The sequence below is a fragment of the Mauremys reevesii genome, linkage group 21 (assembly GCF_016161935.1).
Source record: "Mauremys reevesii isolate NIE-2019 linkage group 21, ASM1616193v1, whole genome shotgun sequence".
NCBI classification, from domain to species: domain Eukaryota; kingdom Metazoa; phylum Chordata; order Testudines; family Geoemydidae; genus Mauremys; species Mauremys reevesii.
The window spans coordinates 1435305-1448859 of record NC_052643.1 but is presented as its reverse complement, the minus strand read 5'-3'; the positions used below and the strand labels follow the sequence as shown (position 1 = coordinate 1448859).

The 13555-nt window shown below is 52.9% G+C and overlaps 1 protein-coding gene across 3 annotated transcripts in view; it reads right to left on the bottom strand.

The window, feature by feature from the left end:
* The window catches only part of EPHA8 (EPH receptor A8), a 131719-nt gene extending 118910 nt beyond the window's left edge, over positions 1-12809 (bottom strand). For all 3 annotated transcript variants that reach the window (XM_039509366.1, XM_039509367.1, XM_039509369.1), the window contains exon 1: positions 12616-12809. In XM_039509366.1, the coding sequence (XP_039365300.1) occupies positions 12616-12685 (70 nt within the window). In that variant the 5' untranslated portion in view covers positions 12686-12809. The remainder of the gene's footprint in view (positions 1-12615) is intronic.
* Between the last annotated feature and the right edge of the window lie 746 nt (positions 12810-13555).

Genomic DNA, 13555 nt, shown 5'->3' with positions numbered 1-13555 from the left:
TGACCCAGGTCACTGGATCCAGTGCCCGTGAAATATGGGAGCAGAGACTGCCCCAGTGAGGTGCTGATCAGGAGCTGAGCTGCCATGTGGTGTCCCTCATGCTGACTGCACTGTGTGAGGGGATGCTGGCCCCACAGGGCAGAGAGCCAGCAGAGACCCAGAGCACTGGACGACGCCTGGTTGAAAGACAGAGGAGATGAAAGAGCCCTGGGTGCTCTCAGGAGTGGCTCCTTCAAGTGATTATGAAAACTCTTGATAAGCAGCATCTGCCACGGAGCTCGCCAGGAGAAAGGCACTTGGAGCAGCACAGGGCAGCGTCTCACCCTAAGAGTCGTGCACTAGCAAGAAGAGGGAGCTCTCGCTAGTGAGAGCACAGACAGCTCCTCCCAGGCAGTCGGGCTCCCCAATCCCACTGGGTGCAGGGAGAGCACTAGCTTGAAAAATGAGCCGTGTTTGCTTTACTCTCAGCTCCACTGGGATGATCCCACTTCTCTCCTTTCTGACAGAGCCAGGCCAGCTCTGGGCTGTGCGCGGCTCTTTGACAAGATTCAGCTCTGTTCCATTCAGAGACTCTTTGCCAGCCAGCACCACGAGTTACGCACTGTTTGGGTTTCTGGTAAAGTTCTGCTGAAAATATTCCAAGCAAATGCTCAGCCTTAGCTCTGCTCTTTGTCCATCCTTCGCAGGGCCGGCTCCAGGCACCAGCTAAAGAAGCAGGTGCTTGGGGCGACCAATACCAAGGGGCGGCCCTCCGGCCGCTATTGGGGCAGCAGGTCCGGGTCTTCGGCGGCAGGTCCCTCACTCCCTCTCGGAGCGAAGGACCAGCTGCCAAATTGTCGCTGAAGAACGGAGTGGTGGGATCGCGCTGCCGCGGCTTTTTTTTTTTTCCGCCGCTTGGGGCGGCAGAAAACCTAGAGCCAGCCCTGATCCTTCAGCAGTGCTTGCTGCCCTCTGCACCGTGCTCACGCAGACAATGTTTTCAAAAGGGGCCACAGATTTTTGGTGGCCAAGTGAAGACACCAGCCCTGTGTGTCATCAGTCATGCTGAGCACCCCAGCACCAGTCAAAGTCTGGGGGAGCGGTGGGGTCTCAGAACATGGGAAAGTCGAGCCCCAGGTGTCTTGAGAAAAATCGGAAACACCCACATTGGAAACCCCTTTGAAATCAATCCCTTCCCGCCTGGAACGAGATTCATTTTGGGGGCATTTTGTAGGTTTGGCTCAGAAGCACTCATCTCAACGTCACCCCTTTGCACAAATACAAATGAGACAAATAGGCTGAGCACAAGTGTGGTATTTATCCACTCCAGAGTGCGAGAATCACTTCCACCACCATCTGCTCAGTTCTCCTTCCTCCGATGGCATGCGGATCTGCTAGATAAGGTGTGACCCCTGGTCCAGGATGGTGGAGTGGCGGGAAGGAGAACACTCCTTGCATGACCTGCACCATTGGGGATCCTGTTTTACTGGAAAAATCTTTATATTAATAACAAAGTGCAGTTCAGCTTTACTGTCCAGCACCACCTGCTGGCAAGCCCGTCAAATCTCAAGGCTTCTCCTGCAAACCTACACATGTGGAAGGTTACTTGAGTAGTGCCAGTGGGGTCACTCAGCTGCGGAGTTTCATCTATCAGCATTTGCAGGATTGGGCCCATTAGTGGTCAGTTTTTCCATCTGCTCTTGTTGTTCAGTCCGGGGGCGGGGGCGGAGATGGAGTATTGATTTCCCTCTAAGCAGGACCCTCTCTTCAGTGACAATCCCCACAAAACTCATCCTCTGCCGTTGGTTTTGGTGCAGCCCACGCACTAAGAACTACCGGGGAGATTGAAAACCTTTTCCTCCCCTAGGTCCTTGAGTTACTGATTGGCAGCATCTCTCCATATGCACGCTCTGCCTTGCCAGGATTTGGAGAGGTCTGTCTCTGAACTGAACAGGTTTGCCTTAAATTCTTTTAACCAAACCTCTTGCTGGTTGATCCCAAGCAATACAGAGATGAGGCTTTTCCAAGGTGCCTAACTCCCATGGGATTTGGGCTCGTCACTCCCTTGGGCTGCTTTGGAAATCGCAGCCTTAGTGCATCAGTCCTCTGGGTCTATGATCAGGTCAGCTCCCGACCAGCTCCCTTTATTCTCTCGTTCCTCTCCTGCCTGATGGCAATACTGCTACATTTGTCACCTGGCACTGATGCTGCACTTTCCCCATGATTTTGGAGCACTGCATTGAATGGCCAAAGGTGTAAGAGTGGTGAGTGATCTGAGATGCCTCCATTTTTGGATGTTCAAGCCTGAGACACCTAGGCTCAGATCTTCAAACATATTCAAGGCACCTAACTCTCATTGGACACCGTGGGAATTAGGCACCTAAATACCTTTGAGGATCTGGGTCCTGGTGCCTGATTTTCAGAGGAGCCCCACAGGCTCCTACTGGCTTTGTCTGGACTTGCTGATGCCTGGTATCCACTTGGAGGCAATCAAACTCTGTGGCCACTTTGCAAAAGTGCGACGTCTGTGTTTTCAGAGCCACATTGCTGGGCTGCGATTTACATTTCCTGGACATGTTCATACCTAGTCTTTCAGAAGTCATTGCTATAGCAGGCACAGGCCCTGCTTGAATTCTGTCTGGTCCAGGTTCTTATGCCATGTGGTTCAGCGTTACTACTACACACAATCTGTATGTACATTATCAAGCGTGCACAGCTGTTTCTGTAATCTGTACAGTTGCCGTGTCAGGATCTTGGCAAAAGGTGTGGCAGAAAGTGGTTCATCCTGCACGACCACAACTGTTAAATGCGTTTCCGTGTGTCTGTTTTAGGGGTGATGCCTGCCTGGTCCTTCTGCCCAGATCTTCATGAGAAGGACAAGCCGGCATGTTTTCAGGCTGTCCCAATATGTCCCTACTATGGACGCATCCCAAAGTGGAGTTTCTTAGAGCTACTGCTCTTTTCACTTTGCATGTGCAGTAGTTCACAAATTATTCACAATGCCCAGAGTTCTCACCCAAGACCAATTCTCCCAACAGGTTGTTCCCGGTAACTTCCCATACCGCCCGTGGCTATTAGCTTTGCGTACACACAGATCTCTCAGCACTCCTTCTAACATTACACCCAACCCACAAGTAGAAGCCCTGGCCTTTTATACTTGCTATAATCCACCAGTTTTTCTCCTGTCTCTAGTCTACAGATGTGGAGGTTGCAAGCCAAATTCCGTACTGGTGTAAGGCAATTCAACCTCCAATGATGTTAATGGGAATTTACTCAGAGAGGTGAATTTGGCCCTGTACGTTTCAGCTAAACCATTTAACTTAGGGAAACAAAAATCATGTTACACTTTTATGAGCCGCTGAAACTGCATTTCAGCAGTCTGTTTCAGGAGCCCCAAATTTCTGTAGCAGTGTATCCCAGTGGTGCCCCAGGACGAGGGGCGGCCGGGGCAAATGGTGCTGTGACTGAGCTCACAGGGAATATGTTCCTATAGGGCAAAGCACAGGAGAGTCCCCCGAGAACACAACTCCTGGTGGTCAGGCTCACTCACTATGTGGATAAAAGAGAGGGGAGACTCTCCAGCCGAGGGAGACCTGGGTCCCTGTGGAAGCGGGGGGCATGAGTGACTGGAACTGTACACAGTTTCCAAAGGAGGTTTTACCAGTGCCATGTGCAATGGTGTTAATACTTCTCTATCTCTACTGGAAATGCCTCGTCTGATACATCCTAGGAACATATTTGCCTTTTTCACAGACACATCACACTGCTAGCTCATAGTAATCCTATGATCAGCCCACACACCTCAGTCTCTCTCCTCCTCTGTCACGTCCAGCTGATGAGCCCCCTGCTTGTGGATTGTTCACTGAGAAATTTAGATTTTTTCAAATGTGTTTGTTCATCATCATCATCTGAAGGACACGTCTTGTGGACATGATTCAGGCCGTTTGGGGTTTGTTCACTTTTTGCTTTGATTACACCTTTAATGCTGTGCTATTCACAGTCCGATTTGTCATTCTGTGGTGGTCAACCCATCGGGTCATTTCTACCCGTAGCTTGGAATTTTTAGAGCTGGTTGAAATTTTTTCAATGGAAAGGATTTTTTCCTCTGAAAAATAAATTTGTAATTGGCAATTTTTGTAAAAAATGTCAACACTTAATTTTTAGCATTTTTTTTTTTGCAAAAATGTTCATGTTAATTTAAAAGGAAATTCTACTGAATGATTTAATTCATTATCTAAATGGTTATTCACGTTTCATTTATTGAAAACTGGGGTTTTGGTAACCAATAAATAGAACACTTTTGGTAACAAATTTAATTTCTCTTCAAGGTTGATTTAAATTTATATTTATCATTATATATGTTTATATTTATTAAAGTAGTTATCCACATTTGTCATTTACCAAAAATTGGATTTTCAGTATACAGCAAATTGTAATAATTATTTTGATAAAACAAAAACTGTGAAAAAAAAATCTTAAAAACTAGGTCCATTTTGAATTCTGCAAGATGAAAATATCTCCAAAAATTTTGTAAACATTTGTTTTCACTTTTGAACCAGCTCTAGAAAATACTATTAACAGGAGAAATTAAAGAGCTTTCAAGATGTGCTCAGACCCCATTCCAGCATGAACCCTTTGGCACCCCCATATAGTCACACCAGTCTCTGCTTTCCACCGACATTCTCGTAAACAGCAAACAACAACAAAATAAAACAAAATAATCACTCATGCAAGCGTTCACAGAAAACAAAGAAAGGGGTTTGCAAATTTTGTCCAAGCCAATTCACGGTTTTTATTCAAATATTCACAAGTCCTTTCTGCACTGTTCATTCATCTCTAATGATCTACATGAAGAAAATCTTTGTTATTTTCCCTGTTCCTAAATGCTAAAACTGACCGTAGCATCCTCAAAGCATTCCAGCCGTAAAAGTCATTCCCTCTCTCTTTCAGATATTTACTAGGCGAATGATCGCTCCCTCATCACCGCTGGAAGCAGGGCTGACAAAATAATGCACACTGAATAAATTATCGGATGAATTTTGCCTTGTTTTCTATTTGAGCACAGAGCCCATTAATGAGATTACAACTGGAAGATTAGGAGGGGAGAGAGGAGTCCGTGAAATGATCTCTCCATTAAGCTGTGGGCCGCACTATGCTCCCATTTAGGCACCACAATAAAGAGCCAAGTTTTCAGAAGAACACTGAACGCTGAGCTCTTTTGAAAATATGACTCCAGTTGTGGGAAGGAGCTGACCACTTACAAATCTGGGCCCGAACACTTTTGAAAATCTGCTCCTGTAAGCAAAACCCATTAGGTAATTTGGAGAATCCCTCTGCTAGCTGTCTAGGGGGTTTTCCCCTCTCTCTCTATTTTACAAGTTAGATTTGTACAATGGGAACTACCAGGATCACTCTCCCCTTCTTCTTTGAAGACTGGTACCTGTATTTGCTCTTCTCTAACTCCTGGCACCTCACCACTTTTCTTGATTTTTCAGAAATCGTTACCGGTAGCATTTTATCTTCTTCTCCTCCCCCCTTTCTCTTCTCCCCTATGACTGGAGGGGTGTTACTGGGCCACTTCGCCTCAAATGGTCCCCTGAAATGTGTGTTAACTACTCATGCTGAACAATCTGTTCCACCTTGTATTTAGCTGTGACACTCTGAGCACATTTCCCAGACCTGAAGAAGAGCTCAAAAGCTTGTCTCTCTCCCCACAAGAAGAAGTGGGTCCAATAAAAGACCCACAACTTGGGTCCAACTTGTCTCTCTAACATCCTAGGACCAACACGGCTCCAATGACACTGCGAGTATCAGTAACACAGTAAATTTATCTGCTGCTTCTCTAAATACCCAGGCATGCATTTAATCCCATGCAGCTAATTTGTGCATATTCAGATTATACAAATGCTTCCTCAACTAGGGTGTGATTATGCTAAGAGTTTTGAAGCAGACTGCAGATCTGAAGCACTGATTGATATCAATGGGGATTTCTGATTAAAACCAGATGATCCAATAGGGCCCATATTCTTTGTCAATACTTATTTTTACAGGTTCTTCCGCACTCACTAATTGACCAAGTTACTTTCCCCTCTTTTTCTGCCTGAAGATCGATTTTCAAACAAATTCGGTATCTCAGCTATTTTAGAGTGATCATTAATTTCTTCCTCTTCCTCTTTTATCAGTGGATCTAGTGCTGTCCTGTCTCCATCGTGTTTCCTTTTCCCCTGATATATTTGATAAATGCCCTCATTCCCCCATTGGCTGCAGTAACTCATTCTGATCACTGGCTGCCTGTATCTTTTCCCTACAAGCTGTAGTGGACTCTCAGCTTTCCTGTTTATTTGCCTTTAACACTATCCTGGTCACTCCTGGTTCCTTGCACAGGGAGGGTGTTATGGTTATGTCCAAAGCAACATAAATATGTAACATCACCGAATCCTGATGCTGCATGGGAAGATCTGAAAAAATCAGGGACTCTGTGAGCCCAGGTTGGCAACCCAGGATCCCTGGACAATCAAGCCACTTGGGCACAGAGTGGTCTGCGCAGCCTAATGACCATTGTTCCTGGAGCACCATCTTCTGCCTTTGGGACTCTGTTGGGGTGCAGTGACCTCCACACTGAGCGCGGAAAGCAGTGAGCAGTTAGCACCTTGCTTATCCATCAGGAGAATCTGTGATGGGTAAACATGCTCCAGGCTACAATCAGAGCGGATGGAGGAGAAAGCTGGGCAGCTTAAATGGAGCTGCTTCCCTTGCACAGAGATGCCAAGAGGCTCCATTTAGGACCATTTATCAATCACTCCCTGCCGCAAAGGGAAGCGTGCATGGGATGTCCCACAAGAGATGTGATGAGTGACACAGACACAGATATGTGGCACACACCCATCTACACAGACAGACATATAATAATAATGCCCTCCACAAAGTCATTTAGGGGATGCAGAGGTATTACAAACACATTCATGCCTATGGAGGTAGCACTTTAAACACCTCTGTTGGTTTGAAAGACTTCACTGCTTTGACAAATCTTTCCTAAGCTTGAGTGGAAGAATGCAGGGCTGCTGGTAGCTCTCAGGCCAGAGGAAACACTGGAAGTAGAGGAGGTTGAAAATCTGACAGAACAATTTTTCATATGAACATGCAGATTTGTCAAAATCAAAATATTTGGTAGGAATGTGCCATTATTGATGAAATGTTTGATAGGAAAAAGTCACGATGAATCTTGCAACTGTCTTATTTCATTTTGAAAAGGTTGAAACATTAAGTTTCAGTAAAATAAAAATGTTTCATTTCAGCTTTATTGTTTTGATTCACTTAGTTTTGACAGTTTATTAATTATATTATATTATCCAAACAGAACATTTTATTTTATTAAAACATTATGGGTCTATGATGCTGAATCAACATTTTTCAGAATTTTTGCTCTGTGGGAAAATTTGGCTTTTAGTTCTGTTTTGGAACAAAAATTATTTTTCAAAATGTCAGAATTTCCTACAACACAACAGAAAAAGAATTTGCCTTCTCCAAACAGCTTGTTTGAAGTTCATCACTGAACAAGCAATATCAGCACTCCCTCCTCCCAACCAGGGGCGGCTCCAGCCACCAGCGCACCAAGCGCGTGCCTGGGGCAGCAAGCCACTGGGGGCAGCGTGCCAGGCCCTGTGAGGGCAGCAGTCAGGCTGTCTTTGGCGGCTTGCCTGCGGGAGATCCATCAGTCCCACGGTTTCGGTGGCACTTTGGTGGCGGGTACGCCAAAGGCATGGGACCGGAGGACTTCCTGCAGGTGCGCCGCCGAAGGCCGCCTGACTGCCGTGCTTGGGGCGGCAAAATACATAGAGCCACCCCTGCCCCCAACACACATCCGAGAGCCCCAGTCCTGCAAAGACCTAGCTCAGGGGAACTACTGACAGACATAAAGTTACACACAACTGTCAGTCTTTGCAAGATTGGGTCCTCATATCTAAGCAGAATCCTTGAGCACATGGGGAAGGAACCTGCCGGTGGAGAACTGAGCTCTTGTTAAATGCCTTTGGAAAGAAAGCGGTGGTTAGGTTTTGGTGGAATGGAAGGAAGAGCAGACTGGGGCAGCTTCTCCATCTTACAGACACAAACACACCCAAGACTCTCTGCACGCACACACCCAATGCGCGCACATTAAACTAACTGATGCAGATGTGACTGAGAAGGACTCTCTGTCCTGTAGCTGCACTTCCCACTTTCTGGATTTACACCAGGTTCTAGTGCTCAGAATAAAATCAACTCGGACTCTGAACAATTCACCCCTCATGCAGTGCACACAGGGGCAGTGACGCCAGGGTGCCCACTGGTGCCCAGCAGGTTGGTCACTCGGGGATGGTGGGAAACCACGCCACTGCCGCACCCCCTGCCGGGAAGTGGTTTCCATTCTATCCAGGGCTTACGGTTTGGTCCAATGGCTCTCAGCACCCCCACTATAGCAACTGTTCCAGCGCCCCTGCCTATGACTGTGAGGCAGGATGATGGGGTTGGGCGGGGGGCCTGAAAGGGGGCACACGAGGGCTCTGAGCTGCAAAATGTGGGCAGTAAAAACCCAACCGCAAAATTGTCCCTCTCTAGAACAATCCAACCCTAATAGACCTATCCCAGCCAAATAACCCTGCTGCAGGGAACTACCCCCGCCCAGCATAACCCCTCTCCGGGGAACTACCCCCGCCCAGAGAACTACTCCCATGCCAGGAAAATACCCCCGCCCAATATGACCCCGCTCCAGGGAAGTACCTCCACCCAGTATAACCCTGCCCCAGGGAACTGACCCTGCCCAGTATAACCCTGCCCCAGGGAACTGACCCTGCCCAGTATAACCCTGCCCCAGGGAATTACCCCCGCTCAGTATAACCCACCCCACACCAAGCGTAATGCTGGCTCCACACACACATGCCTGTCCCGTGTATCATGAGTGCCACACACACGTCCATGCCTGCCATAACCACGGGGGGCAGGACATAGCACTGTCAGGCACAGACATGGCCCCACGAACCTATCACTGCCCAGTGCCTCCCCGGCTCCACTGACACATCACTGCCCTTTGTAGCTCTGGCACCATGGATACACTGCTTCCCTGTGTGCAGGCAGCACGGCTGTCACATCCCTGCCCTCAACTACCCTGGCACCAGGAACAGATTCTCGCTCAGTATAACCAGAGCTGAATTTAACTGTGCCACCACGGTTGTACCCCAGCCTCATATAACCACAGCACCATGGGTACCCATCATACACTGGGCATCACAGGCTCATCTATGGCCGGGCATCCAAGACACATCAAGGCGCGTTGTATCCCCTGCCTCCCAGACCGTCATATCCCTGGCATCACGGGCACATATGTGCTCAATATAATCTGAAAAGACTGACACAGCTCTGCCCATTGTAGTTCCAAAACCGCAGTCACATCCCAGCTCAGTGTAACCCTGACATTACGCCAGCCCCTGGCACTCCATTTATTGCCTGCTATGATTCTGGCAACACAGCCATTGCTGCCAGCTGTTACCCAGGCACCACTGACATCTCTGCCCCAGAATAAATCTAGTACCATGGACATATCCCTGCCCCATGTCACCCTGGCATCAATCACACTCAGCTACCAAGCATATCGCAGCACCAATCGGTGCCCAGTGTATCCCCGGCACCGCTAACAAGCCACTGATAAGCGGAACCCTGGAACGACAGACACTGATATCGCCACGGTCCCATGGACAACTCTGCCCGGTATTTTCCCAACACCACTGACAACGTGCTGCCCAGTCTGACCCTGCCAACACAGACCTAACCCTGCCTGGAACTCCTCCGCACCGCTCCCGTATCGCTGACCACTGACATCACAGACACCACGCTGCCCAGCAGCACATCTCCCCATCCCGTGAGCCGCGCGTAGCCTGGTCCCCACAGTTCAGCATTCTCCAGCGTGAGCCCCACAGCCACAAATCAAAGCTCTCCCACCATTTCAAAGCTGCAAACAAGCGGTGGGGTTTGGGGCGAGGGTCTGGGGTCTGAGGACAAGGGCAGATGAATGCATTAGAGTCAGGTCAGTCCCTGCTGGATCAGAACCCAGTCACTGGTCCCAAAGAAGTTAGCGGGGTGAGCGAGAAGCCTGCCAATGGCCTCGACTCCTGGTACCTCTGTATCTGACCAAAGAGGGGGAGGGGCTGCCTCTGTCTGAGCAGCCGGGCAGCCAGCAGCGCTGTGAGAGCTGCGGTGTGGGGAGAAGGGCACATGGGGCCAGGGCATGAACGTGGGCAAAGGGATGAGTGAGGCTGGGCTGCGGGAGAGCTCACTTGGCCACAAGACAGTTAGTCTGGCAGGGACACAGGAAGCCCTCCCAGCTGGGGAACCCAGCCCAGCACACAGCTGTCTCCACTGGAGCGTCTTCAAACACCTGCCAGCCTGGGAGCCATTTGTGTGGGGCTGGGTTCAGCAGGGACTCTGCTAAGACCTGAGCTGCCCCGTGGGCACGGCAGGGTGAGGGCCCCTGCGCACAGGCCACCCCTGTGTGGTATGGTGACGCTGCAGCCCTGGGAGAGACTCACGCTAGCAGGGCTCAAGCTAGCACACGGAAAGGGCCTTGTGGACGGTGCGGCTCCGGCTGCAGCTCGGGCTCTCACACACATCTGACCACCAAGGCATGAGACCCTGGGAGGGTGAGGCTCGGGGGGAGGGCGAGGCTTGGGGGGAGGGCAGCCCAGCCCCAGGTTGAGCCACGAGGCCAGGATGACAGGACCCTGTCGATACAGGGCTTGCACATTGTTATCTGAGCAAGACAGTGACCGACCCCCCAGGGTGAGCTGGCGACAACGTCCCTGACTGCTGGGGGGCCCAGACCCACAGCGGTGTTGGTGAGGGCGATATGTGGGGAAGGACTCCAGCGGCAGCCGTGTACCTTCCCTGCACCACAGCCGGACTCCAGCACATCCAGCGCTGCCTCCTCTCCAGAGGCCCTTTCCCAGGGGGCAGGCTGCATGGGGCCGGGCCCCTAGGGACCTAATCTCCTCCCTCCATACTAAGCTGGGTCCCAGCCAGCACAGTCTAGAGGCAGCTGAATTTTCAGCCCCCGCCTCACTCCCCTCCCTGTGCCATTACTGAAACCAGCACACGGGAACGTTCCCAGAAGCACAAGGAGAGCAGCTTCCCTGGCTTCCGCTGCCTGGTAGCTGAGATGCTCTGTCCGGAGCAGGGTTAGCTGAGGTGCCCGGCGCTGGGGTCAGTGCAGCTGCAGGGCTGCCCGGACTCACTGGCTGCTGAGAGGGCAGGGACAGCCCAGCCAGCAGCTCTGTGTAACGGGAGCTGGCACTGGGCTCTGGGGGCAGGGAGCTCCAGAGTGTGTGGGGGGCGGGGGGGGGGGGGGCAAAGGGTCACACACCCAGCAATGTAATTAGAAAGGGAGCCAGGAGGGGGGGCGGGGGGCCACAGGGCACTGTCTGACCCAAGCTGCAGCTCCCAGATTATGAGTGATCCAGCCCCCTCCGTGCACTTTTTCCCAGCCCACTTTAAAGCATCGCCTTTGAGGAACGGGAGAAAGTTAGCACTGGGCTCCACTGCTGGGACTCCTCTACCAGCCACAGGGAGAAGTAAGAAATCAGCTGGGCAGCAGGGGGGCCAGGGACAGAGGTGTGACGGCCGGGCCGAGGGGTGGAACGATGGGCATGGGGATGAGGGAATTTGGCAGCAAGGCTAGACGAGCGCTGGACCACAGGGAATGGGGAGAAACACTGCTCCCAGGGTGCGGAAGGCGCCAGGTGAGGCTGGCAGATGGGGCAGCAGGGAATGGGGAGAAAGGCTGGGGAAGATGGGGCAGTGGGGCTGTCATGGAAAGGCAGCCCAGACCCTGCGGTCAGTGCTGTGGGGGCAACAGGCAGCTGGAGGGTCAGAGATGGCACAAGGATGCCAGGGCTGCAGGGGACAGAGGCAGCAGGAAAGGCACTGCCAGTGTGTTGGTAGCAAGGTGGGCAGCGAGAACTCTCTGACAATACTGAGAGGCATCTGCCTGCAGAGGTCTGGTGAGGGACGTCTGGCGCCCTGGAAAGAAGCAGCAGGAATGCTACTGTCAGCGCCCAGGGGAGCCAGGTAGGGGATCTGGGCAGCCAGCACCCAGGGGAGCCGGGCAGGAGCCGGGCAGGGGGGCTGGGTAGCCAGCGCCCAGGGGAGCCGGGCAGGGGGCTGCGCTGCAGGGTACCTGGAGGCTTCCCAGCTGGCCACGTGGAAGTTTCTGTCACTCCCTCTGTCCGCGCACCCCTGGGGGTGCCGGTCTGCACGACCCGCGCCATCCCTCCAACACCCCAGCACGGACCGCCCCAGCCCCACAGTCCGGCCGCTCCCGGCCGTCTGGGCTGTAGCGCGGGCAGCGGAGAACGCCGCGGTTCCGGCTGCTCGGTCCGGCCCGGCCCGGGCCGCAGGCCCTTGGCATGTGCCACGAAGTCCTCTTGCCCTGCGCTGAAGTTGCGCCGCCCGGCGCGGCGGGAGCGCAGAACTCGGGCAGTCCGGCGCCCGGCGCTGCCCGGCCAGGGGCGCCCGGCGGAGCGCGCGGTGCCAGCCCGGCCCCGGCCACGGCCCCGGCCCCTGCCCCGCCGCAGACACGCCCGCCCCGCGCCGGGCCACTCGGGCTCCTACCTTCGCTGGTGGCGGCCGCGGCACAGGCGGCGATGGCGAGGAGCAGGGAGAGCGGGGGCGGCCGGGCCATGGTCCGCGGCGGGGACGGGGACGGGGCAGGCCGCCCGGCCGGGCTCCTGCGGCCGCTGGCGTCGGGGGTTCGGCAGAGCCCAGCCCCGCCGGCTGCACTTTCCACACTCCTGCTCGCGTCCACCCCGGCAAGCCGCATGCGGGGCGGGAGCAAACTGCCCGTCACAGCCTAGAAGCCAATTGGCTTGCTGGGTTTCAGAGAGCCCCCCCCGATACGGTGCATCCATCCACGCGCCGGGCTCCCTCTCCCCCCGGCTCGTGCTGCTTAAACAGACCTCGGCTCCGGCTCAGCGCGGGGCAGGCTGCAGGGACACCCCGTGGTACAGCCACCGCCGCCTGGGCAGAGGCCGCAAAGGTCGCTGCGCTGCTCCCCCCTGTCCCGTGTGGACACGGAGCAGGGCAAGGGCTGGCTGGGAGCGAGAGGCAGTGGGTGGACGCTGGACAGAAGAAGCCAAGCTCTCGAGGCGAGCCCGGGCTGGGGTGCAGGGAGCGGGGCGTCCTCTGGGAGAGGCTGGAAAGTTCTTGCAAAGGTTCTCCTGAGGCCCAGGGCCAGCGTTTCTTCTGCAGCTGATGGGGAGGGAGTGGCCCTCCGGGATAAATCCCACACGGCTCGGGGGTGGTCCGGAGCACACCTGCAGGGTGGACTCTATGGGAGGGTTTTTTTCTGTAAAACATCCTTAGGCATATCGCTGTGCAGAGTGCAGCCGCCATGTTCTCTGAGCCCAGCACCCTGCTGCGCAGGAGATGCACTCTCTGCGTGGGCTCTCACTCTTGTGCGTCTCTTGTTCTCTGGCCTTGTCTAGACTAGGAACAATGTGTGAACTGACAGGGTATAATGAAGTGCAATTTAAAAAGGTGTCAGCCCAACTAC